The sequence below is a fragment of the Malaclemys terrapin genome, chromosome 17, assembly GCF_027887155.1.
Source record: "Malaclemys terrapin pileata isolate rMalTer1 chromosome 17, rMalTer1.hap1, whole genome shotgun sequence".
NCBI classification, from domain to species: domain Eukaryota; kingdom Metazoa; phylum Chordata; order Testudines; family Emydidae; genus Malaclemys; species Malaclemys terrapin.
The window spans coordinates 21,636,085-21,661,857 of record NC_071521.1 but is presented as its reverse complement, the minus strand read 5'-3'; the positions used below and the strand labels follow the sequence as shown (position 1 = coordinate 21,661,857).

Here is a 25,773-nt window from a genome sequence, read left to right as displayed (position 1 = left end):
CTGCGGACCCGTAGGGGTCCATGTTCCCGGACTGAGAACCAGCACTAGCAATCACCCGTGAGAAAAGCTCTCGGCTAGCACAGCTACCCCGGTAACCGCTCCCAGCGCCGGCCAGAAAGGCTGTCGCCGCGGGGTAGCTCAGCGAGTGACTTCAGCTCTTCTGGCAACAGGATCGTTTTGCCATTGTAACAGCATCTCCGGCCGGGCTGTGGCCAGCCTAGCACGACCCCCTTGTTGAACGGCCACACGCTGGCAGGGCGGGGCTGACCCTGCTCGTCTTTCCCCGCTCAGCAAAGACGCCCGGTGCCGGAGGCGATTTCCTGCGAGCCACAGAGCCCGGCCCAGGAAAGCGGCCCCGCAGCTCCAGGGCGGACTTTTCCCTCCCCGGCCCCCGCCCAGCTGCAGCCCGGCACCCCCGAAGGAGGCGGCTCCGGAGCCTTTCGGGGGTTGCCCCCCGCCCCGTGGGGCTCGGTGCACATGGCCCCGCGCCGGGGGAGCCCGGCTGGGCTGGGCGGGAGCCGGCCGAGCGCAGCGCCCCCTGCCGCGCACACAGTGAGCGGGGCCGCCAGGCGGCGGGGACACGGCGCAGCCCCCGGGCTCCGGGACCGAACCCCACCCGGCAGCGCGCACCTGCCCTGCCCCGCCCGCCAAGACACGCCTCTCACCCGGAACTGGCCGGCCTGGCCGTGGCGGAACTGCTGGCCAATGGGCGGCGCCGCTCGGGCGCGAGGGCGCCCTGCTGTCCAATGGGCGGGTAGAGGGCGGGGCCGCAGGGCGGGAGGCGGCCGGCAGGGGGCCCGGGGCCTGGCAGTGCTGCCCCGCACCCCGTGCCGCGCGCACCATGGAGCCGCCGCTCTCCTCGCCCGCCGGGCCGGCGCTGCCCGTGTGGAAGCGGGAGATCCTGGAGCGGAAGCGGGCCAAGCTGGCGGGGCCGCCCGCGGGCGGGGAGCCGGAGCCGGAGCCGGGCGGCGGGGGCGCGGCGGGCCCGGCGCCCCGCGAGGAGCGGCTGGTGCTGGCCGACAGCCTGGGCCCGCTGCGCGAGAACCCCTTCATGCGGCTGGAGAGCGAGCGGCGGCGGCTGCGGCAGGGGCTGCCCGGGGGCGGGCGGCGGGGCGCGGGGCCCCTGCAGGAGCTGCTGGAGCTGTACAGCGCCGTGCCCGGCATCCGCACCATCCGCGCCGACAACATCCTCATCATCGAGTCCCAGCCCGACGCCGCCGCCTGCTTCGCGGCCGGGGAGGGCGCCCGGGACACGCCGCCTGCCGCCTCGCCGCGGGGCCGCGACCCGCTCCGGGACCTGCTGGCCCGCCAGGGCTCGGCGCTCACCGAGATCCGCGCCGCCCAGGTCTTCGTCTACGAGCCGGTCGAGCCCGGCCAGGCCGGCAGGGTCAGCCGCCTGCTGCAGAAGTTTGACCAGTGGCCGCGGGGCCGGCGGCGTCGGAGCAGGGACGCGGAGCCCGCGGTGCCCAACTCCCCTGGCAGCCCCCCAGCGCGGCCGGTCCCGGACTCCCCGGCCAGCGCCGCCGCCTCCCGGCCGGTCCCGGACTCCCCGGCCAGCGCCGCCGCCTCCCGGCCGGTCCCGGACTCCCCGGCCAGCGCCGCCGCCGCCGCCTCCCGGCCGGTCCCGGGCTCCCCGGTCAAAGTTGCAGCCCCCCAGCGGGTCCCGGTCCCCTTGGCCAGCCCTCCAAACCGGCGGGCCCCGGGCTCCCCAGTCAACACCGCTGCCCCCCGGCCGGTCCCGGTCCCTCCGGCCAGCCCTCCAAACCGGCGGGCCCCGGGCTCCCCAGTCAGCACTGCTGTACCCCAGCCAGTCCTGGGCTCCACGGGCACCTCCCAGGCCTACGGCTTTCTGCACAAGATCGGCTCCAACTCCTTCACTGTCACTCCCCGGGGTCTCCGGCCAGGCAGCTGTGCCCCACTCACCAATGGCCCCTTGGAGCACAGTGCCGGCCCCTTGGAGCACAGTGCCAGCCCAGGGGGCAGGAGCCCGCATGCTAAGGTGCCTCCGGTGCCATCGCCAAGCGTTTCCCTTGCCAGAGACAACACGAGGCCAAAGCCAGAGAGGAGTGAAGAGATCCAGCCACCCCAATCCAGTGCCACCCCCAGTCCTCTCCAGCCGCTCTCTGCATCTTTCCTCAGGGACGGAGGCTCCTTTGAGATCCACCCAGCCCCCAAACCAGACCTGGCCGCCATCCCTGCCCATGATTTCCAAGCGCAGGCCCTGGCCAATCTGCGCCTGAACTCACGGAACTCCTTCCTCTTTGTGCCCCGCCGTGGCGGGGGGCAGTGTCTGACAGAGCCTGCAGGGGCCTTGTCACCCTTGAAGCCTGAGTGTGAGCAACAGGGGGAGCCCATAACCCCCCCACAGGCCCCTCAAGAGCTCTCTGTGCCTGTGACTTACATTGATGATGATATTGTGGAGCTGAACGCTGGGGGCCTGTCCCAGGAGATGGGCCCAGATGCAGGACTGAAGGAGTCGGAGCAGCCCCAAGAAGCTACCTCAGCCCTGGGGATGGAGGCTTCTGCTATACCCCTGTACAGACCCCACCCTGCCGCCTCTGCCCTGCAGCAGAGAAGCAGCAATACGTTCACCATAGTGCCCAAAAGGAAGCCACCCAACTCTGGGGTGGAGGTCGACAGTGGAGCCAGCAGAGCCTGGCAATCAGAAGAGGACGATAATGAGGAAAACAGAAGCAAGGGCAAAACCTTGGGGAGCCCTGATGCGCCCCAACTGGATCTTGGCCCACTGGGTAAAAAGCGCTACCCCACCGTGAATGAGATAGAGGTGATCGGCGGCTACCTGTCCCTGGAGAGGTCCTGCATGAGCAAGATGGGCTGTCACCGCAAAAAGGTAACCTGATGGGAGCGCCAAGGGCGGCTCTGCTCGGAAAAGTGACTCCATGCCTTCCCCATGTGTATCAGGCTCATGGTCCCAGCTGCTGTGTGTGTGCTTGGTAGGAAGGCAACAAAAGTGGTAACGGCTTCTGCTCCTGTTAGCCTTGTGAAGCCAGCACAGCCCTTGGGAGACTGAGAAGGGTTTTGTTCCATTCCGTACATCCTCAGAATGGGAGACGGCCCTCGGGGAGTGCTGCAGTCACTTTTCAGAGCAAGGCTGCGTTTCAGATGTTGTCATTTAAACCGAACAAATTGAGAACGTTCACGGGAATGAGTAGAAAGTGAGATGTCAGATGGCTAGGGGGGTGAACCTAACTTTTTTTTTTCCAGTACTGCATGCTGTGCCTAATGTGCACTATAGCACTGCACTTCCCTCCACGTGCTCGCTACCTAGCTGCTGTTCTGTGTAATGAGGTGACATAAACTTGGCTTCTTGTCTGAGTTAATGAGGTCTTGTTAGTGGCTCAGGGATTAGTAGGGCCACACAAGGCAGAGCTTGTGGGATGTCAGCAGCAGCTTAACTCCTCTTGAAATGAGACCCCCATGCCTTTTGTTTAGGCTGGAATCTGTGTACAGCTCTGAATAACGCCAAGAAATACACATGCCAGCCTGGACTGCTGTCAAATGGCTTTGAAAGCCATAGTGACTGCCAGATCGTCTCACCGGTTGGGAGCTGACTTTGCTCTTGTGGGGCTGGGATTCAGAATCATGCTTTGTGCATATTTATGCTAGTGTAACAGGCATAGTTCTATTGATACAATAGTCTAGACAGAGGAGCAGGCTTGAATTGTTACAGCATCTAATACTAAAAGACATTGTTGTATTGCCTAGTAAAGAGTTTATAATGTCACTGACTTCTAGGTTTGAAACATGACACCAAATGTCTTTTGTCTTTATCAAACCAAAGTGGAAATTACAGCAGGAATACATCGCGCTAGCCAAACCTCTAACCCTAACTCAGACTTGGAGGGAAATGGTCCACAGGGTGGCCCAAGCAGGTGTAATATTTAGAGGAAACGTCTGAACTGGATAAATGGAATGTGGAAAGTTAGCTAGGGAGTACAGCAGCTTTGGTATTTGTCACTGCTTAATGTTCATTGTGCTGGACAGCATACAGTGGCACAAACTTACCAGCTTACAGAAGACTTAGGAACTTCAAAGAGATCTAACAAAGTTAGATGAATGGACAGCAGGATGACATGAAACTCACTGTTGATAAATGCAAAGTAACATGTACTGGAGGGAATAACCTGAACTACCCAGACACAGAGCTAGAGTCTAAATTAACAACTCAGTGAATAGCTCTGCTTAATGGACAGTGGCAGTCAAAAAAGCAAACTAGTTGATGTATAAAACATGATAGAAAATGATACCTAAAGGCAATGTAATATTCTCAGAAGTCAATAATGTGGAATGTTTTCTGTAAAGTAAGCTTACACTTGGTTGAGATCACCCTGCTGCAAATGTTTTAGCAGAGGCAGGGGTAGTCAATAGGTGGACCACAGGCCAAATCGGGACTGCCAGATGCTTTTGAACAGTCCCCAAAATCTTTTTATTTACTTATTATTTTCTCTGGAGTCTGGACCTTGACCAAGAAATTTGGACCTTGACAAAAAATAGTTGACTACCCCTGCCCTGAGGGGTCACGACCCCCAGTTTGAGAACCCGTGAATTAGAGGATGAGGGTGGGTACGTTAGAGATGGTGAGAAAATTGATGAGGCCGAGAGAGACTTACTTATGGTTAGAGACGGACAAGACTGGGACTGCAGAAGAGAAGAATAAAGGGGTCATGAAAGGGGCATAAAACAAAGCATAGGTGAGAGGGTCAATCAGGCACTCCAGTTTACCCTTTCCTAATACAGGAACAAAGGGACATTTGGTGAAATTGAAAGGGAATACATTTATACCAGGAAATAACTTTCATAATACATAGCTAGCCTGTGGAACTCACTACCGCAATACAGTATAGAAACAAAGCGTGTCCAAGGACTTGGAAAAGGACTGGGTACTTGTATGGATAATGAGAACCGCCAGGGATAACTTTAATATTATAAACTCTCCTGCTTCATGACAGAAGCTAACCAATATCTGACAGAAGCTAACCAGTATCAGAAATTTTCCCTGTGGACAAGCTATTTCATAATCCCCCCCCCCCCCCCCTCGGGGGTCTTTGACACCTTCCTCTGAAGCATGTGCTGCTAGCCACGGTCAGACAGGATACACGGCTGTACAGCCCACTGATCGGGACTGGTCATTCCTGTGTTCCTGTGAACGTATGTGGTGTCTAGATCTTGGAGGTTTCGGCTGTTGACAGTCTGTCAGTGAGTTTTGGCTCTTTGCTTTTGATGACTACAAACCATCAGTGTGTCTGAACAAGAGCAAACCTACGTCTCTGCTGCTAACTTACCAGTAAGGAGGTTGCTCACAAGACATTTGGGTCAACTTTATCATTTGCAGTTTATGGAAGAACAATTTATTTCTTCAGATGCTTAAGCTCCATTCCTCGGTGCCACCCATAAACATTGACAAAGGACTGGATGTGGCTAGATCCGCCTGAGCTCACACCCTGCTTACTAGGGAAGGGGGGAAATGTGCTTTGCGCTGTGCCCAGGAGGTTAACAAATCCAAGCTGTGGCTGCTGCAAGCCCCCTGCCAGCAGCTCCTTCTCATTTCTGTTGAAGGAGCGCAGCACCTCTGATCTCAGCTCTGGCAGTGTATTACAGGGGGAGAGTGCAGTCAGCACCTCGTGTACCAGTAGATTCCTCACCGGGGCTATGGGGAGCTGTATTTTCTTGGTTCTTGCTGCTTTTTCAGGTGTCCTGGCTTTTCATGGACGGTAAAAGCAGTAGGAAATAAACAAAGAATCAGCTTAGCTGCTGCTTCTGGAGGCCACACAGCTACATAGGAGTCAATCGGAGTCACCTTGGGGGCTGGTGCAAGAAGGGCGGCATTGTGTACAAGGAGAGAGGCCTGAGCAGGGGAGAGGAACAGAGCAGTTAGCAGCGAGAGATGTTTTTTTACCACGTTAAAAATCCCCAGATATGTTCCCAGCGTTCCCCTCGCACGTAAGCAACCACTGTTGCTGCTGCAGGGCTGTCACTCTTCATTCAGAGTGGTGAAGGTTGGGGGTGGTGGTGTAGACTATGGAGAGGTTGGAGAACCCTGGATTATAGACCAGAGATCTATAGATAGACACAAAAGCCCACACGGCTGCTCTCTCATGGTTAGAGGACAGGTTGCCTTTCTTGGCAGTAGTTTGGTTCCATGCCTAGCATGCGCCTTCTCTTTCTGGTCCCTGTAGCGCTTTGACCACGTCATAGATCTGCACTGTGTGTCACTGGTGCCTGTGGTAAGCATTCCTTGGCACCATGGGCATGCATGTTTGCATGCCCAGTGTCGTATCTTCTCCCTTTGTAGGAACTTACAGACTGATCAAATTGCCTCTTGATTTTTTCTTAGATCTTGAGCTCTCTAAGCCTCTCATTGTCTTGTGGATCTTGAATCATTTTTGTAGCTCTTAGCACGCTTTCCCGTTTTTCAACACACTAGAAGTAAGGCTACATTTTAGTCACGGATATTTTTAGTAAAAATCATGAACAGGTCACGGGCAGTAAACAAAAATTCACGGCCCATGACCTGCCCATGACTTTTACTATATACCCCTAACTAAAACTGGGGTGGGGGGCCGCGGGTGCTCTGCGGGGAATGGTCCGGGAGTGCCATGGGTGCTGGGGGAGGTGGCCCGGGACCCTGCGGGTGTTGCAGGGGAGGACAGTGGCCTGGGACCCCCACTGGTGCTGGAGGGCGTGGAGGGTTGGCGGGGCTGGCAGGGGCTCCGGGTATCCCTGCAGCTCCTAAGCAGCGGAGGGGCCAGGGGGCTCCACAAGCGCCGGCTGCTCAGCTCCCATTGGCTGGGAACCACAGCCAATGGGAGCTGTAGGGGAAGGGCCTGCGGGCGCCTGCGTGCCCTTCCGTCTAGGAGCTGCAGGGCCATGCCAGTGGCAGCCGGGGAGCCCCGCCACCCTAAGGTAAGTGCCGCCTGCACCTCCCAAACTCTAGCCCTCAGCCCCCTCTCACACATACCCAAACTGCTGCTGCTGGCCCAGGGCTACCCAAGCTGGTAGCCTCTGAGCCAGCACCAACCGCTGCAGAAGTCAGAGAGGTCACAGAATGAGAGACTCGCAGCCTTAACTATAAGGAATGGGCACTAGGCCTGGACGTGGAATGCAGGTAAAGTGACTTCCTTTTTAACAACTTATAATAGTCTTGATCACAGTGAAATTCTGCTTTTCCAGTGAATGGTTTGTGTAGGGAAAGTCCTTTTCCAGGAGAGGAGCCTCTCTCTGTGACTTTGAAGTAATACATTTTTCCTGGTAAACGTGCCCTTCCGTGTGTCAGTTGTTGGCCATACAATCTGATGGAGCTGTTTGTTTCGTGTTATGCTTAGCTTAATGAGTGATATTGAAACAGTAAGAATGTGCCCGCTGTGGAATGTGCAGACACAGCCATGGATGTGCAGAATGCATCGAATCTCAACAGCCTGTTTCCTGCTCTGACGCATTTTACAGCCAGATGTGTGATTAGCTGATCTCATTCCACTTGCTGGCTGCTGGGAGACTGAGTACCCTTCCTTGTCGCCACGCTGTCATCCATACCCAAAGATGGCCGAGTGCAGGGCTCAGCTGAGAATTAGATGACTGGACCAGGACCACCCTTTCTCTTCCTGCCCCAGACCTGGAGGGGGGTGGGGGGGGGGAGAAGAAATTTACTCTGGGGCTTGTTTATCTGCCGTTCTGTTTCTCTTCTCCTGATTCTATAGAGCTTGTTCCCCTGAAATAAAGGCTGAGGCCTTGAGGTGGCTGAGATGACCCTACAATAACAAATGTGGCATTTTGGGTGCCACCTATGTGCAGGATCTGGCACACGCGAGTTGTTTCCTGTTCCTATGCAAGGGTCCTTTAGGCCTTACCCAGGTCGTTCCAAAGTACAGCAAACGCTTTTAGAGCTGGATGCTTCAACCCCACTTGGCTCTACTTGAGCCCTTATGGCTTTAGGATGCAATCTAGCCAAGTGCAACATGGCAAGTGTACGCCATCTGAAACCACCAGTCGGGCTGTCTGCTCATACAGCCGGTATGGCGAGGAGCAGACTGTGCGTGCTGACAGAGAGAGGAATTAACTAACTTGACTATTCTGGCAGGCTGGGGGCCGGAGGCTTGTGTGGTGTTCTCCTGTCCTTAACAGGTGGCTTGTCCTTTCAGTATAGGGTGTCTCGGCATGCCCTGGGCCTAGAAGTGGTACAAGGACCTACCAGGATATCGGGCGGTTGAGAGAATGGCAGCTTCAGGAGGAAGAGCTGGGCTTCGCTGCAGGGTGTGGACCCGCTGGGCTTTGCAGGGAAGGGAGGGATATTGAATATCAAATGCCTAGGAGATTGTGGGGGGAGGGGGGTAAAACCAATCCCCAGTGAGCTCATGTGACCCAGTCTCTCTCTGAGGCTGGTCATCTGCCAAAGCCAAGATACAAATCTAGGTTTCTCTCTAGCACCTGATCGTTGTCATGTCTGTGCTAGTTGGCAGCAAGGATTGCAGGCTGCTTAAGAAAGGGGGAGGCCTCTGTGGGAGGGGGATGCTAGTCTTGGTTCGAAGCCTTCCTTTTTCCTCTGGCTGCGAGGCTGCCTGTAGGTCGTGGTGTAGAACCTGCTGGGTGTTCGGAGGTTTGTGTCTCCAGGTCTGGAGCTGCACCCTGAGTCTTCGGAGGTGCCTGTGAGCATCCAGTGCTCAGGGGTACTGGTGGAGAGCCTGTCTCTAGCTCTGCACCGGGCCATTTGAGGCTTGGTAAGTGATGAGCAGGACTCAGATGGCTGGAGAGCCAGCAGAGGTCTCAGCATTAGTGTGACTTGCTCGGTTCTGCTTTGCGGAGCTTGCGGCATTGGATGAGTTGTAGCCAGGTACAGATACAAAAGTGAGCTTCTTCGTCTATGAAACTATCTAAACCCAGTGCTTTCCTGCTACTGCGTGTGAAGGGCTCTTCTTGGAGATCGTCTCCCTGCCGACATGCATGCCACATTCCAACCTGCTGCGCTGCTTAAAGCGTGGCATGCAGATAGCCATTTAGAATTAAAAGGCTCTTCAACAAAAATGCTCCCCTTCATGGAATGAGGAACAAGGATTTTAAGGACCATGCCATGTAACCCTGCTTAGCGCAGGTCTGCACAATGGTTCTTCGACAGTCAGTCTGCCCTGCAATTGCTCTACCACAGCGGTTCTCAAACTGTGGGTTGGGCCCCACAGTGGGTTGCAACCTCATTTTAATGGGGTCACCAGGGCTGGCGTTAGACTTACTGGGGCCAAAGCCCGAGCCCAATGCCTGGGCAGCCAGGCTTAGGCTTGGGCCCTCCTGCCCAGGGCATCGGGGCTCGGGTGGGTTTAGGCTTCGGTCCCTTTTCCCGGGGCCGTGCAGTAATTTTTGTTGTCAGAAGGGGGTTGTGGTGCAATGAAGTTTGAGAACCGCTGCTCTACCAGGTACCCCCAGCAGAATGGAATCAGTGGGACATGCGGGAGCTGTCGTGCTGGCAGCCACAAACCTCGAAGCACTGTTGTGCAGACCTGCTCTGAGCAGAGTTACGTGACATGGTCCTTAAAATACTGGTGGCCTCCTGGAGTCCTTCCTGCAGTTTGTAACGCCAGTGGAGCTGAACTGTTGGTAGCAGTGTCGGCAAATTGTTCCCTCCAGCCCTAGAGTACGCGTCCCCCTCTTCATGATGGAGCCTCACTGAGGGCGATATGAAATGTGACTAGCATAGTGCGGCTGCCCCAGGAACGGATTCCGACCATTGCTCTGCTGCCTTGCACACTCCAGTAAAGCGGACTACGGTTCCTGTTACTGCTGGGCAGAACACACCTACTGCCTGCAGGGACAAGGCTGTCATACACCCCAGGGCAAGAAGTGGATTGTAAAGCGGAGTGACGAATGGGCTCTGTGGTCAAAGTCCTGCTTCAGGAGAGATCCAGCCCCGGGTGGGCAGACTCCTGCTTTGCTGATCTCTATCATCTTAGCCAGTAACACCCGCTGTGGGTGTGTAACTGCAGTGTAGACACACTGAGTGCCTTTCCAGACCCGAAGAAGCGCTCGGCGTAGCTCGAAAGCTTCTCTCTCACCCAGAAAAGTGATTACCTCACCCACCTCATCCCTCCTAGTCAGTTGGGAGCCAGATGCCTTCTCGCAGGAGCAGCCGCTCTCCCCACTCTGAGAGAAGGGAGAGTTCCTCACACAGGCACCGTGCTGCAAACCACAGCCAGCCCCTGGCTCTTGGGCCTAGAGCGCAGTGGGAGCAGTGCATTCTGCCTTGGTTGGCTTGGAGGCCAGAGAGGAGAGGAAAGGGGGTATGTTGCTGTACTAGCTCCCCTCCGCCGGAAGGAGGGTTGCTGCAGCCCCGGAAGTAGCCTTGGGAAAACACTTCCTATAAAGGGCCCCTCTAATAAAGAGCAATTAAGATGACTGTCTGCATTCTATAAGAAGGGCTATTACCCCTGATCTGCCCACAATCCCCCTCTCTCTGCCTACTGCCCCCCCCCCCCCCCGAGGAGCTGTTATACAGACAGGAGGCTTCTCTTTTGCTCGGGCAACTTATGATGGTCACCGTGGCTCAGCAAGACCCTGAGGCAAGAGCTGGCTTTGAGTGGGGATTGAATCCCTGCATTGGCATGAGTGCAGGCAAGCAGGAACCTCTTCCTTGCCATCTGCGCATGTAGGAAACAAAGGCAGAGGTTCGACAAAACCCATAGCTCTTATGTCAGCAAAGAAAACCTGACTGTAACTGCTGGAGGGCTGTGTTAGTCTGCAGCTAGCTCCAGTGCGTGGCTGCTGGTCAGCCTCTACAGGTGCGGCAGGGTGAACACTGACCTATTGAAAAACGACTGTTATAAAAGCCAAATTCCTGCTCCTGTGCAGTGGGATAAGGACATGCCACTAAGCTGCGGTATAATCCCTGGGCGGGCCGCGTGTGTGTGGTTAGCTGTTCCTGGAGAAGTGAAACCTTTATCTTTACCCAGGATCTCCCCCAAGACATCTGGTACGGCTGATAAAGACAGTTTGAATCAATGAGATTTCCGGTCTGCTCTCAGTCCTTTTGATTTGTATTGGGGCTTGCCACAGGGGAGTGCCATCCTCTTGTCCGAGCGCTATTAGCCTGCAGTCATCTGAGTGAGACCTCTCGAAGGTTCTGTGCTGAGACACAAAGCTAGATTTCATAAGCAAACGCCTCAAGAAAACCGTATGGCTCGCGGTTGAAGCAGCAGGTCTGAGGACACACCTGGGAGCTTCTAATGCAACTTGGGAGACTCATTGGCTTCCTCATTAGGGAAGCATCTTTTTGTTTCTGTGTAGAACAAACATCCAACATATCGATTCTGGAAACTCTCCAGTGAGGTTATTCCATTCATGCCGCTCTCTAAACCTTTTTTTTTTTTTTTGAGGGAACCCTCTTTCAAAATGCCAAGAGACAGGCACCTATCTCCTTCAGTTCTGAACACTAGGAGAAGCTCCTCTACAGGATAGGAAGGGGATTCTGTTCCCAGTATTTCCTAGAACACAGGAGGCCTCTATTCCATTCTAGGTCTGAGAAGGCTCAGGCTCGTCTGTAGATTAAAGGTCAGAATGGTGATCCTCTTAGTCTCCTTTGCTGTAAAGGAGCCGTTTGGGGTGGTCTGCCTCATGGTTGTGTTCTTCCTCCTATCCATCAGCCCAGCACACATGGAGTACCTCAGACTGCTCCACAAGCCAGGATCCTTCTTTACCGGTACAGAGATCTCCACTTCAGCCTGTCTATGGCATCAAGAGTCTTGGCTTGTCCGCACTTGGAAGTTCATTTGGATTAACGTAGGGTGTGAAGTTATAGTGCCATAGTTATTCCAGAATAACTCCATGTGTGGACAGGCTCCTGGCCAGGATAGCAGTTCACTCTGCCCTGCTCTCTCTGCATTTGGATGAGATCTGTTTGGAAGTGGGGAAAGGAGGTGTGTTTGTGCAATTTGTAGACATTAGCTACATTAAACGGGTAACTTACTAACTCAGCTGCCGGAGGCACTGGTGCAGTTTCCTGTGTGCAGGGGAGTGAAGTCATTCTCCTGAGGTGTGGTGAATAGCTACGCTGCCACACACGAGTAACAAACTCCACTTGCCCGATGGAGCTGTGAGGCTGTTGGAACACAGCCTGGGCTGATAATGGGGGAGTGCTGAGTTCTGGAGGAACTCTACTTCCTGATGCCCTCGATGTCTCTCCTTGCACTGTCTCTTCTCACCAGGAATTTGAAACTCTTCCCTTACATGGAGTTTAATATTTCGAGTCCGGGTGCCTTCCTCCCATCTGCCATGTGCTTCAGTGTATTGATTACACAGAGCAGCTTTGTGGCTTGGCTTTGTAAGGGGAGATTCTCTTGTTGAGCAGCATGGTATGGGAACTGGTGTCTGATCCTACAGAACTCTCCTCTGCCAGCAGCCCAGCGCCCCCTGGCATGCTAGCCAGTGTAAATCTTGGGGTTACTCTGTGCAGGTAGAGACGCTGACACTCAACTGATGGGGCAAAAGAGTGTTGGTCACTGAACAGAAGTTGCTCTTGTGGGATGGCATCATAGTAGTCTAGCATGGAGTAACTAACTTCACACTCCCACCTTCCCTGCCTCAGCAAAGCGTACAGGAAAATGCTTGTTGACCAGCGTTACTGGCAAAATAATCCAGGAAGAGGATTGCAGGGCCCTAGAATGGCCGCTGGAGATGCAGTCCTAGTGATGCAATCTGTAACCTGTGATGGTAGAACCGGTTCCAGGCTCCCCTATCCCCACATTACTGTGGGCTTCCGCCAGTGAAGGCACGGAGTCAGCTTTCTTCAATCTAGAATGAGATTGAACCATCTGTCCTGTCTTCTGTGTTTTAAACTGGAAGGGTTTAAATCTTGTGACAGCCGTTCTTAGATCCCCCTTTTAGTTGGGCAAAACTCCTCTTTCCAAGACGGTGGAGGGCTATAATCTGGATGGCTCTCCTGGGACCATTGCAAATGCCCTGCTACCACAGGGCTGCTGCTAGGGCTGTAAAACTCCCAGCTTCTCCAAGGCTGTTCCAGGCTTCCATAGATGAGGTTCTGTCAGCACGTGGCTGCTCTATAATCACCTGTCATGGTAACATAACCTCCCTGACGCCTTCTGACAAGTAACCCCGGGAGGACTAGCCTCAGTGTCTCTAGTCTGCATGAAAACCTTCTTGGCATATGTTATGGAGTCCCAGGGTCTGGTCTATGCCCCAGCCTCATAACCAGTCTCTTGAGTGACCTGTTTAGTATGCTGGGTCCCCAGGACCCGGGCACTTCCACAGGGGTAGGCCTAGGGTCTCCAAGACTAGGCCTTCGGCACCGGCAATCCCTGTCTCTCTGCGGCTCTCTGCAGCGAATCTGGCCCAACTAGGCTCCTGCTGGAAGCTTGTACTGTGCTCCTTCCAGGTGCAGTGCTCTCAGGGAGTATTTACCATGACACAGGCAGCCTTTTCCAAACCAAGGTACCCGTTTGTTAGTCACCTGGCTACATAATGTGACAGGCACAGAGAGGCAGAGGTTAAGTCATAGTCCACCCTGGCAAACCCGTGCCATGGTGAGCCAGCCATGCTGTGATGGACTCTATCTCTTGCTCTCTTCCTTGTCGGTCTTCTCGGGGTTTTCTGCTGTTAGGTGTGGCTGGGTCACTCATTGGTTGTGTTCGTCTTGCTGGATGCTCTGTTGATTTGGGATCTGTTTCAGCTAGTTGGTTTGTGACCCTATTGAGTCCCTCCAGACAGCCAGGTAACGCCCCCAGACCTCCTGCCAGCTGCGCTGTTTGAGCAAGAAACGTAAAACTTTTTTCCACAATGCAAAGTGCAGAGGGAAACCGAGGCACGTCTAGGATTCCTACAGATACTTCAGAAAATTCTCATTTTGTCACAGGTTCCTGTGCGATTCACAATGGGACTGCATTGTCCCTAGCTGTGGAGCAAGTAGGTGGCGTGGCTGGCTGGTGTCAGTGACATGCCCACTGTTCTGAGATGCTTTGTTCTAGGGTGTGGCGCCTGCCCTTGCTCTGTCACGTGTTGCCGTCCAGCTGGCAGGAGCTGACAAAGAGTTGAAGGGGGAGAGTTTGGATCAGTACCTCCCCCTTTGGCTGTGTTTGTACTGCATATCTGAACAGTCTGGAGCCCTGTCGATCTGCAGGAGAGGGCCTAGTAGGGGGATAGGTGCGGAAAGCCGGGCTGGGATCGTGGTGGTATCTGGACTTTCCATGACAAACTGCTTCCCCTGCAAAAAGCCCAAGTAACAGAATACACTCCCCTGCTGCCCAGCTCTGAGATAATTGACAGCTCTCACTGCAGCCCTGCTTGTGAGGCTGAGTCACTGCCCTGCTTAGCACTGGGCCAGGTGGGTGAGGTGGTGTCTTTTATTGGACTTATCGTTTATCTTTATCTTTTATTATTCTGTGGGCGAGAGAGACGAGCTTTCCAGCTTACGCAGAGCTGACACGGCCACACCACTGCTCAGCACCGGCAGTTCAGGTGAGGGATCGTGGTTCCCTGCCTGTGGAGAAGCATGTCCCATCCTGCATCCCATCCCTGGACTAGTAGCTCTAAACGAGCTGACTATATTTCAAAGCAACCCTAAAGCTTCTTTGGAGGTGGGAAGCTTGATCTCCTGAAGGGCTGGCCTGCTTCAGAGCAGCCACTAGTTGTCCCGGGTTAGACTTGGATTCCGAATCCCGTATGGAGCTGTGAGATGTATTAAACTCGCAGGACGTTCCGTTTTGTGCCGCCCATGCGGTGGACTGGCGAATGCCTGAGCAGCCCATAAAGCTGTGGCTTGGGCAGGACTGCTGTGACACGCCCTGCCTGGAATTAACACACGTGTGGCTGGTTCTCTGGTGCGCTCGCCCATTCAGCACTGCCCCAAACCATGGGGCTGGATTTCTTCATAGATTAAAAATGGTTGTTATGCTGCCTGCAGGCACAACCTACGCCCCTCTTGGGATCAGACTGCTCTGTTCTCAGTACTCTGGAAACCTTGGCAAGTAAACAGGTTACTTGCCATGGATACCAACGTCACATGGCTTACCAGCACTGTGTGCCTCCCTGAGAGCCAGCCCGGCCTCATTCTCACCACTCAGTGGGGGACGGCTTCCATCCCTGGGTGAAGCATTAATGCTCAGACATGTTTCTGTGTAGGACATGGAGTTTGTGCCATAGGTCTGGGTAAAGCAATTGGTGAAATGAAACATTGAGACGTCAGCACCTGCAGTTAAGATAGAAGAGTAGCACTTGAGTCAGCTACACCAGCTGTGGCGCGCCATTCTGCTCCCTTCCCGTAATGGCACCTCAGCAACGGGGGTCTCACAGCTGAAATGCACAGACTGGTAAGCTCCTGTGACTAGGAGTACGTTTGCCCTTGGGAATAAAATTCTCCTCTGAAGCAAGCTGGCTGCTGGTGCCTTTGGACTTTGCTTCTGAAGCCTGCGTATCCCAGGCAGAGGCTAGCTAGAGGCTTTCCGTTGTGATTCCACAACCTAGAACCCGCTTCCTGCGTCACTGCTGTGTGAACACCTTGTGAAGAATGTGAGACGTTCTCCCCCAGCCCCAAGTGTTCTTCCACCTTTCCTGGGGGTGGAAGGCTCTGAGATAAGCCTGCACGGACGCTCCCTTTTTTCTTTCTAGCCGTAATGCAGCCATCATGAGCAAACTGCAGACGAATAACTTTATTGCTAGACACCTGCGGCGGGGGGAAGAGATCAAACTGTTCTTGAAATACTGTCTGCAGCTCCCAGTTTAGCAAATAGACTTAGTCTCTGCTTTAGAAGGCCCAGTACAATTCCAGGGGCCGGCAGTGCTGTAAACGAGTGTCATCTCTGCTCTGTGCACCAAGCGTGCTGCCCACTCCAGCCTCGCTAGTACTCACGGTGCGGTGCCGTGCTGGCTGAGTGCTACCCTGAGTGCTGCGCAGAGGGCTCCCCTTTTGGAGAAGCCAGTAACGGGGTCAGGGTTGTCTCTTGCTCTCCTCTGTTTAGTCCTGTTTCCTTGAGCACAGGCAGGCTGCCTTGGCCGCTATTGCCAATAGGGAAGTCCCACCTCGTCCCGACTCTTCGCTTCTCTTTAGGGTCCCAGAGACTCCAGCTTGCTCATTCCACCTGCTTGATGCACAGCCCTGTCTGTGAGAGCCTGTTAGGAGCACATGGAGCCACTTGGCCTACAGAGGTGAGCTTGAATCTTAACCTCCCCTATCCCCAGTGACTTTCTGGGGGGCTACACTTCCCATGGAGTTTGTCCTGCTCACAGCCCTTCCATAACCAGCATGTGGGCAGGAATCCAACGCCCTGTGTTGGAGGAAGGTCAAAGCGGCTGCCAAAATGCTGCTCAGCTGGCCAGAAGCAGAAACATGTTGCAACAAGGGAAAGTCCCAAGTCTGGTAATGACTCCCTGGAGCCTATGGTGTGAATGCAGGTGCCTGGGGAAGTCATTCTGCTCTTAGTCCTTAAGGGTGACTGTCCGGCCCTGGCCCACAGGCTGCTTGCATGTGTGTACAGTGAGTGTGACAGGAATGCGGTACTAGTGAGTGCCGTGCATTCCCTCAACCCCATCTTCCACGTACTGGCCGCTGTTTCCCCTAGGTCAGTAACCCTTCTGAACCCCAGTAAGGCTTTCCCCCAGCGGAATCAGCCCTACCGTTCCGTGATCCTAATGGTAAAGGGCCCCACTGCCACCAGCTCCATAGAGCTCCCTAATACCACCTGCTTCCTGGAGGATCTGAGTGTCCACCCAGTCACCAGTATAGCAGTGTCCCTGCAATCCATCTGAGGACTGCCCCACCACAGGCCTGTATCTCGGCAGTTCTCGCAAATGAAGCCGTGGCAGGGTGAGTGTAGCGCTGGGGTGGGAAGCAGCAAATGAAGCTGGTGTGTTTGGCGATTGCCTCACCTGACTGGTAGGGCTGTGAGGGGTGGTTGGAAGCGGCTCTCTGAGCGCCGGATTCGTTGCTGGTTGAAGGTTCTGGCACTCACCCCTCCTCGTCTGGAAATTAACCGGGTGCCCTGGCCAAACTCCAACTCTGATCATTGGGCTGACAAACTTCCTCTCCTTTCAGCTGGGTTAGTGCTCTCTGCTCTCAGTTGGGTGGGGGAGCGTTGCTCGCGGGCGAGAGGAGGAAAGCGTGTGTCTGGGAGACGCCGGGGGGCAAGGTTCGGTATTCCGTCGGGATCTCATGGATTAACTGAGCTGGGGGCGGGGCTTAGGGGAATACACTGGGAACTGAATGAGTTTGTTTACACTAGCGCTGTTCGCGGGTAAGCAGCTGCAGCTCCAAGCCCAGTCCTGCGCCGTGAGGCCATTGTTCTGCATGGGTGGCTCAGAGCATCTCCCCTCTAACCCCCGCTGAGCCCCTCCATAACGTGGCTCGTTCGCAGTGCGTTGCTAGTCGCCCTGCGTGCTGGTAACGAACACTAGTGAGGTGGCATCATGGAGACCCTGTCTGTGTGGAGGTGTCTCACTGTAGGGTAACTGCATTGTCTGTTACCTGGAGCCAGCCCCGAATGCAGGTGGGCTGCACCTGCCCCAGGCAGGGCTTACAGCGGGGCTGGGTCAGGCGGTAACATGGCAGTTGGCTGGGGCCGCCTGCCCACACCAGGGGTGTGGTGTGCACCATCCTAGGTGGGCTCCAGTGCAGGAAGAGAGGGAACCCCCAGGCTACCCAACCAAAGGCTGGCCAGCACCATTCACCCTGTCTGTCACTAGGGCTCAGCTCCGAGGTGAAGGGGAACCAGTCCGCCCAGTGTCCAGCCCAGGTAGTCCTGCCCGACGCTCCTGCCCACCCCCAGCCTCAGGGCGTCTCAGGAAATCTTCATGTTCTGCTGCTCTCCGCTTACTCCTTGGGTTCTGCCCTCCGCAAGAAGCCGCTGCCCCCCTGCGCTACTTACTGCTCCTCGCCTAATGTCTAGGGTGCCCCCGAGACGACACCCTTGTGTGCCCCAGGAACAGCCCCGGGTCCCAGGAGTGCTGCAGCTGTGGGTGTTTTCTCTCTTCTCAGTGTTCCTCATGCCACTTAGGGCACCTTACAGTCTTGCACAAAGTGGCTTGGCACCTTGGCTAGTCTGTCTGCAGCTGTTCTTTCGCCATGGAATTATAATCGGATTTGTTCAGTTGCCTTCCTCCAGGGTCTTACCCCTTCCAACAGAATCGGAGTCCCTCTGTCCTTGCCAGCTCCAGGTTAACCGCTGGAGACTGGCACCTCTCGTCCCCTTGGGATCTGGCATGTTCAGGAGCAACGCTGGCCAAGCCTCAGGTGCTAACTCACGGGATCTGTAGGCAGCCCGTGCAGAGCAGCTGGATTGTGGGGTCGGGCTCCGGAGCGTCTGAGGATCACTGAACCCAAATGTGGGATGGAAAATGCCCGGCTCCAGGCCAATGCAGGATTGTTCTGGAGCACAGCTCCAAGTGTGCGAACTGTGGGACCCTGCCGTGCTATCCTGGATCTACTCAGGCCATCTAGGCAGTCTCCTGCCACTGCCAATGGCCAAGTCCTGAAGCAGGAGCGTTCCCATCCCTTCCCAAACATCTGCTTGTCACAACTGGCTGAATGTCAATAGCAGATGTTTTATTCTAGCTCCCTCCTTCTCCCATGCCCAGTCTGAGGCCATCTGGTCCCTGCTCAGGGCCTCCTTTAGCACACCTGTTTACAATTGCTGTTTGTGCCTGGGGAGACTGGATACGTGTTGATGGTTAGCACTGGGACCAGGCCTAAGTAGCCTCATGATGCCAGATACCAAGGCCATCCCTTCTCCTTCAACACCTGCAGCACCTTCCCCTTCAGCCCCAGGGTCCAGGGGTCACAGTCAGCTCTTTTGGGCAGCTGTGATTCCTGGGGTGTGGAGCGAGGTGGGGGGGTTCCCCAGTGGACAAAGAGCTGGTGGGTTTGGTTCTGACCTCACCGCTCCACAGCCCTGGGTGCAGGTGGCATGTTGGGGTGCAGGGGGGCACATCAGACATGGAAGGAGCAGCGGCTGTTGCAGGCTGTGCTCCAACTATCCCCAGCAGGAGTGGGATCCCCCGGGGACTGATGGCAGCTAGTGCGGGTTAGGGTAACCCCCAGGCTGCTCTGCCCGGGCTGGGGCAGAGAATCGGGAACTGGAACTGCTGGTTGGTCTCACCTCTCCCAGGAGCTGTGGGGGTGGGGAGCCGTCCAGCGCTGGAGGCTGCCCTAGGCTCAGGCAGAGCCAGTCAAGCCCTGCCCGGCTCTCCCTGGGGCTCCTTCAGCCCAGCAGGGAAGCAGCTGATGGAGCGGCCGGGGGGTTATCCTAACCTGCACTACCTGGGGGGGGGCTGCTGAGCAGCTGCAATAGGGAAGGGGCAACAGGTGCTGGGGGCGCTCCCGGCCCATAGCCAAGCTGCCCCGGGGCTGAGGGGAGGCACTGCCCCCCCAGTAGCTACGGAGATGATTAAAACACTTCAACTTAGAAATCTGAGTGCAGCTGGGGAGCCCGTCCTTGTGGCCAGTCTCCTGGCAGGTTGGAGTCCGGACACGGCCCTGCTCACCTGGAATGGTGAGCGGTGATGGAATCTCGCGATCAGCTGACGCCTGCTGTGCTTCCAGAGTGGCATATGCCACGTAGCTTCCAAAGGGGCAGAGCCTCTGCTGGGCGCGCTAGCCAGGGCAGCCTGCCCTCCGTGGAGTGGGCCCTCATGCCACCGCAGCTGGAAGGTGCTTTCTCCATTCTCAGACCTTGCTGGGAAGATGCAGGCGTCTCGTGCTGGCTCAGGCTAAGAACAGGAAGGGCAAGGCTGGTGTCGGGGGAGGAAAGTGGGGTGCCAGCCTATCGCCTGCTCTTCCTGGCTAGCAGTAAGGTCCCCTCCTTGCCCCCATGGCTGCTATGATTAGGGCAGGGGGGAGCCAGCCCTGCAGCGGGTCTCGCTGGGTTCTAGCCAGCAGTTTGGCCTGTGCAGGAGCTGCCAGCCTTCCCTTGGAGACCCCTGCTGGCTCCGGGCGAGGGCAGCGTTGGGCTCTGATTGCGAAGGATGTGGCCGTTTCCCCCATTGCTCACTGGGCTGGCAGAGCCAGGGAGCTCCTCAGCCTGTGGTTGGACAGGCCTGTGGTGCCTCAGCTGCCACTTTGGGGGCAGGGAGGGTGAGAAGTGGGGGAGACCGGTACCGTTTGGTGGGTGTTACCCTGAGGCTCTGTTCATGGAGGGGTCCATTTCCAGCCTTGCTGTGGGTCCTGCACGTGATGGGGCAATTGAGTGCCTGGGCGGAGACGAGGGTCCCGCACTCTGAAGTCCCAGTGGTGGATTGCCCTGGATGTGCATTTCCATCGTGCGGCAGTTGCCGTGAGAAGGGGTTGAGGGAGCTGTAGCTGTCTCATTCTGGCGTTGCGCTGGGGGTGGCGCTGTGCTATGGGAGCTGAACCCCCTGTGTGTGGGGAGGCACTTCCTGATGTTTGGAGCAGGGGGGCTGTTCCCTTGTGTCCAGGCAGGGCCTGTGGAGGGGGAGTCCCGGATGACTGGGTTGCTGTAGTGCACGCGTGTGAGCCCCCCCTGGCCAGAGCCTCGCTTGGCAATCTGTAGGGGGAGGGGATGCTCCTTGCAGGGAGCTCTGAAGGTGATGCTGCTTCTGGCTGGGATTTGAAGGTTGGGTTTGACCCAAACCTGTTCGGTGCTCTGGGGCCTTAGCTTGCTCTGAGGGCTTCCTCCTTGGCGGTACCGTGACAGGCGAGGAGCCCGCGCTAAGAGCCCCTGGCCCAGGGAAAGGGAGCGGGAGGCTCAGGAGGGGACTCTGGGCTGCACGTCCTGCTCCAATTTGCTGTCTGCCATTTTGATAGTGCTGTGAAGCTGGGAGGGTCTGTGGGCGAGTCGGGGGTCGCTCTGTAGGGCAGGAGCATCTTAAACCAGGAGCAAAGTCATAGCGCCTGTCCTGGCACTTTGCTGGCAGCTGGCAGCAGCCTGGCTGAGCTGGGGTGGGTAGTGGCAGCTCTGTGGCCTGGTTTCCAATGACTCTCCTCGCTATTCTCCAGATGAAGATCTCTTTCAATGAGACAAGCCTGCAGACCACGTTTGAGTACCCTTCCGAGAGCTCGCTGGTGGAGGAGGAGGAGGAGGAAGAGGAAGAGTCTGCCTCAGAAGTGGAGGACGAGGAGGAGGACAAGCCCTCTTCCCTGTTTATTCCACGCCCGACCTGCACCATGCACGCCAACGTGCCCAGCTCAGGTGAGCCGGGCAATCTGTCGCCAGCGTGTTCCTGCTCCACACCTGCCTACGGACGGGCTGAGCTCGGAGTGCTGGCGCTTGGGGACTTATCAGGGTTTAGGCAGCACCCACTTGGTGTAGGCGCTCTGCAGCCAACCCAGCAGGACTGACCCCACTCCCAGATCAAGGCAGGTTTGGGGAACAGCACTAGGCAAATGGCTGCAGGGCTCCTGAATTCCCTGTGGGCAGCGTGGCGGAAGCGGGTGTTAAAAGGAATTTAATGTGGACAAGGCCCAAATAGGGGGAGGGGAGTCCCAAGCTCCTCCCACTTGAGGGGATTGTGCAGTGTCCGTGCTGGACCTGCTGGCTCCCCCTCTGAGAGTAACTGCAGGGACATCTGCAGCCACCAGAGCCCGGGCAGAAGCTGCTCACCCCACCCTAGCCCCCAGGCCTCCACTAGCCCCCAAATGACCCCCTGGCAGTGAATCCTCTTCCCGTGTGCAGCAGGCTGGGCCGGACCCGGACCCCCGTGGCCCAGAGGAAATCCCCCTTTTGGGAGGGCGGGGGAGCAGCTGGCTGCTGGGGTCCTGCTCTGATGTGTGTGTCTCGTCCGTGCAGGTTTCTCCAGCTACACTCCCAAACACTCCGTGGAGTTCAGCAAGTGGCAGGAGCAGCCTGCCACTGCCGCCGGGCCCCTCCTGAAAGAGGCCAATCCCCCAGGGAACCAGGTCATGGTGAGTTCCGAGCAGAGGTGGGGGGCCCGTGGGTCACCTGCTCCCCCCCGATTGCTCAGTCACATTATGTGGCGGGGCTGGTGAGCTGTGCTGGGCAGGCAGAGGCAGGATGAACAGCCTTTTGGGGGGAGGGGTGCTGCTTTCCAGGACGGGGAGACTGCGGGTGAGGGGGCCGTGACTCAGCTGTTCTGGGGTTGTGCCCACCTCCCAATCAGCAGACACGGGTTGTCTCTGGTTCAGAGCAGTGCTTTCCTGAGCCCATTTAGAATCCTAGAGGATCAGGGTTGGAAGGGACCTCAGGAGGTATCTAGTCCCACCCCCTGCTCAAAGCAGGACCAATCCCCAGACAGATTTTTGCCCCAGATCTCTAAATGGCCCCCTCAAGGATTGAACTCACAACCCTTGGTTTAGCAGGCCAATGCTCAAACCACTGAGCTCTCCCTCCCCCTTACTGTGGTCCGGCTCTTGGCCTAACACTGCAGTGCTGCCGCCAGCTGCGATGCAGAGGAGAGGGAAACCCTTCCACGCTGAAACACTGCCTTGTGCAGCGGGGAGCCCACAGCGGAACCAAGGCTCAGATAGGCCAGCAGGTGCTTCCGCTGCAGCCAGTGGCCTCCCGCTGCCTATATGCATAGGGGAGACTAATGCAGCTGCCAGCTTGCGTGCCTTCCTCTGGGGACTTTTAAAGCGCGTTCAGCCTAGAACTGGGGCATGGCCATCGGCCACTGCCATCCCAAAGCATGGGCACCCCGGCCAGAGACTCACGAGGTTTCCTCTCTTCTCTCCTGTAGCTTACCCCGGCCGATCAGAGTGGCCTCTCAGACTTCAGCAGTGAGCCTGCCCTGTACTTCTGACTCCTGGGCCATGCCACCTGCAGCACTCCTGCCGAGCAGGGAACCTGGCAGCTTTCCCTGTGTTCTGTTCTCAACGCCCACGGATGCACTTCGTGGGATGGAGACTTTCTGAAGCACCACAGAGATGGGCTGCTGGCCCCAGCCCACTCCACCTTGTCCCGGGTCCTGCTGCCTGCGGGGGACCATATGCCACTGGGCATTCGGGAGAATATTTGCACTGGATTCTGGGGGACACCTACTAGTTCCAAGGTAGCTGGCGTGTTCTCCGGTGGCCTTACACATTCCTTCAAGAGCAGCTGCCAATAGACTTCTGAGAGTGACTGAGTAAGAGCAAGTCTCTAGCCCCTGGCTACGGCCAGAGTGGGCTCCGGAAAGGCTTGGAGACTCTCTTCTCAGTGTGGAAAGTCTCTGCTGTGTGAGCACTGAGGGATCTCCAGGGCTGTCCGTGAATCAGGTTAGCAGTTGGACCCATGAAAGCAGCTGTGGTCTGGGAACTGCATTGTAACAGGAGCCGCTGCTGCCGCTTTGGGGTTCGGCTTGGAGGCTGTTGGAGGTTAATAGCTAAGTCCCAGGCCAAGCATATTTCTGGGCCGGATATGCAGCTGTTGTGGAGCCAATGAGTCGGCCTCGTTGGCTGAAAGGGGTGGTGCACACGGGGGGTGAAGCGTGGTAGGAGAATGATCGATAAAAGCTGGAGTGTCCCCAGCCTATAATGCTGGTTTGCTCCCTATGGGCAGCTGGACCTGCATGACTTGGCCCCTTGAACGAGTTCCCAAGCACTGGCGAGAGCTTTGATCTTCCCTCGCTCAGCTGTTGGTGTCCCAGGCTCTAGGCACTGTCACTCCTGCTGTGGTTTGCCTGTTCGCCACACGGCTGTGGCTGGCTTCTGAACCTGAATGCCATCTGCTGGGCCCAAGACCTGTCCAGTGCCTGTGCTCCCGGCCCCGGAGCAGACCTCAGAGTGGAGAGCTCATCTGCTTTCCAAGGCAAACTGCCCTGTTAAATCTGCGCCTGGCCTTTCTCCCTCCTCTGCTCCAACGTGCAAAAGGGCCGTTTCTCTGCATTCTTCCTCAGGGGCCTGAACAAGGAGTGTGCTGTTTTCTAATTCTCCTTCACTAACTGGTAATGCAAGCCAATACGCAATGCAGCCTGCTTGGCTCGGTCACTGCTGGTGGACACATCTCTAGGACTGTAGACTCAGGGTCAGAATAGCGCTCTCTGTAAAAGACCAATGTTCGTGAACTGAACATTGCTGCTAATGTGACTTGTACTCCTGGGATTAAAGGAAATGTGGCCAGCACAGAGCTGGCCTCTTTGGGCATTGTGGATGGGAGGGCGGTCTCTGAGCCCGCCACCTCCTCCAAAGGACCAAGCTCCTGTCTTTTTGATTTAAATCTACTGATTTATTTGTTTGTCTGACGGTGTCCAATCAAGTTGTCTGATTGTGTCTGAATGGAAAATCCTTTGTGTACCTTGCACTTGCCTTGATAATAGTGTGTACAAAGCAGAAGGGGAGGGTGTGTCTATGTACCCTCTGGCATTCATGGCCAGACTTTTGGCCGTGCCAGCCCCCTGCCCCCAGTGACCTAGCTGGGAACTGCTACTTCTGAAAACTCAACTGCTCCCCTGATGCTTCGCCAGGTTTGCTGGAGGAGCCCAGTACTCCCCCCCCCCCCCCCCCCCCCCCCTTCTGCCATTGTAACACTTCGTGCTTCCAAATCGGATGAAAGGACCCATGTGACTCCCACGTGTGTTGTTGCCTGGTGATTTGTAGTACTTTGGAATTACAGAAATTCAAAAGAACTTCCTTGGTGGTTTGATAAATGGGATCCAATAAATATCATGGCAGTGAGCCCTCTGTGCTGATGGTTGTCCCTGCTAACCAGTGGGGAGGTGTTCAATGAAATACACACACTGCTGAGATAGGAGCAGGAACCTGAGAAACTCTCTTCAGTCTCAGAAAGGGTATTGGGGAGGGCAGCATAAGCCATTGCCAGTGGGGAGCGGGGGGGGGGGGGGCGGCGGCAAGCCGTTTAGGAGAAGAGGAGTGGGAATTCGTAGACTGCACCCTGGTCCAGTTGCCAAACACTAAGCATGCTGATGTGCATGGTAATTAGCCACCTGCTGTGCTGACTGCAATGGACAGCAGAGCCTTTCCCCATAGGCCAGAAGAGCAGAGGAGGGTTTGGGGCAGTTAACGATCATGGGAGGATCTTTGAAGGGGCTGCAGCTTGGAGAGCCTCTAAAGCAGAAAAAGGGCCACCACTCCCCTGGAAAGATCACCAGGCCGGACCTCCAGAGCTGAGTTCAGAGCCCCCTGGTTCCACACCTGCAGCGCAGAGGTTCTGCAGCTGGTGCTGAGAAGGAGTGAGGGATGACAGGTGGGGAAAGGAGCAGATTCCCCTGGCCCAAAGGGGAGAGAAACAGGAACTGTAGTGCCGGCCCAAACCCTGAGCTTGCCTCCTTTGTCACACACCCTCCAACTTTCCCCTGTCTTCTGCTTCCTACACAGTCACTCTTCGGGTGGAAAGGGGAGCCCCACTGAGAACTGGGGACAGCATAAACCAGTGGTTTTCAAACCGGGGTACATGAGCTCTGACCAGGGGGTATACAAGAAAAATCCTGTAATGGGGAACACCGCATTTTCTTTAGTAAGACTTGTACCTATGAAGAGAGAGGTCATATGCAGTAACTTTGTTATTTGGAAAGACGTATGCAGTCTAAAATGTTTGAAAACCACTGGCATAAATCAAAGTGCATTTAATCTGTAGTTACCAGGGGTTCTCAAACTGGAGGTTGGGACCCCTGAGGGGGTCACGAGGTGTCAGCCTCCACCCAAAGCCCTGCTTTGCTTCCAGGATTTATAATGGTGTTAAATATATAAAAAGTGTTTTTAATTGATAAGGAGGGTCACACTCGGGTTTGCTGCGTGAAAGGGGGCACCAGGACAAAAGTTTGAGAACCACTGGGTTATAGGGCATGGGAGCGTGTTAGCAGCATTCCTAGTAGCTCACAGATGCTTGGCTGGAACAAGGCAGATCTTTCTGCCATGGACCAAAG

General features: G+C 56.0%; 1 protein-coding gene across 1 annotated transcript; it reads left to right on the top strand.

Moving 5' to 3' along the window:
* The first annotated feature begins 836 nt into the window (after window positions 1-836).
* TPRN (taperin) lies at window positions 837-24,565 on the top strand. The gene is made up of 4 exons (XM_054007369.1): window positions 837-2,851; window positions 20,954-21,146; window positions 21,744-21,859; window positions 22,651-24,565. The coding sequence occupies exons 1-4, from the start codon at window positions 842-844 to the stop codon at window positions 22,711-22,713; spliced, it is 2,382 nt and encodes a 793-aa protein (XP_053863344.1). The 5' UTR covers window positions 837-841; the 3' UTR covers window positions 22,714-24,565.
* The last annotated feature ends 1,208 nt before the right edge of the window (window positions 24,566-25,773 follow it).

Bases quoted from the DNA above. Each gene is read 5' to 3' on its own strand.
- TPRN (XM_054007369.1), top strand. From the start codon at position 842: ATGGAGCCGCCGCTCTCCTCGCCCGCCGGGCCGGCGCTGCCCGTGTGG. The intron at 2,852-20,953 runs GTAACCTGATGG...GCTATTCTCCAG, and splicing joins TGGGCTGTCACCGCAAAAAG to ATGAAGATCTCTTTCAATGA. The intron at 21,147-21,743 runs GTGAGCCGGGCA...TCGTCCGTGCAG, and splicing joins CGCCAACGTGCCCAGCTCAG to GTTTCTCCAGCTACACTCCC.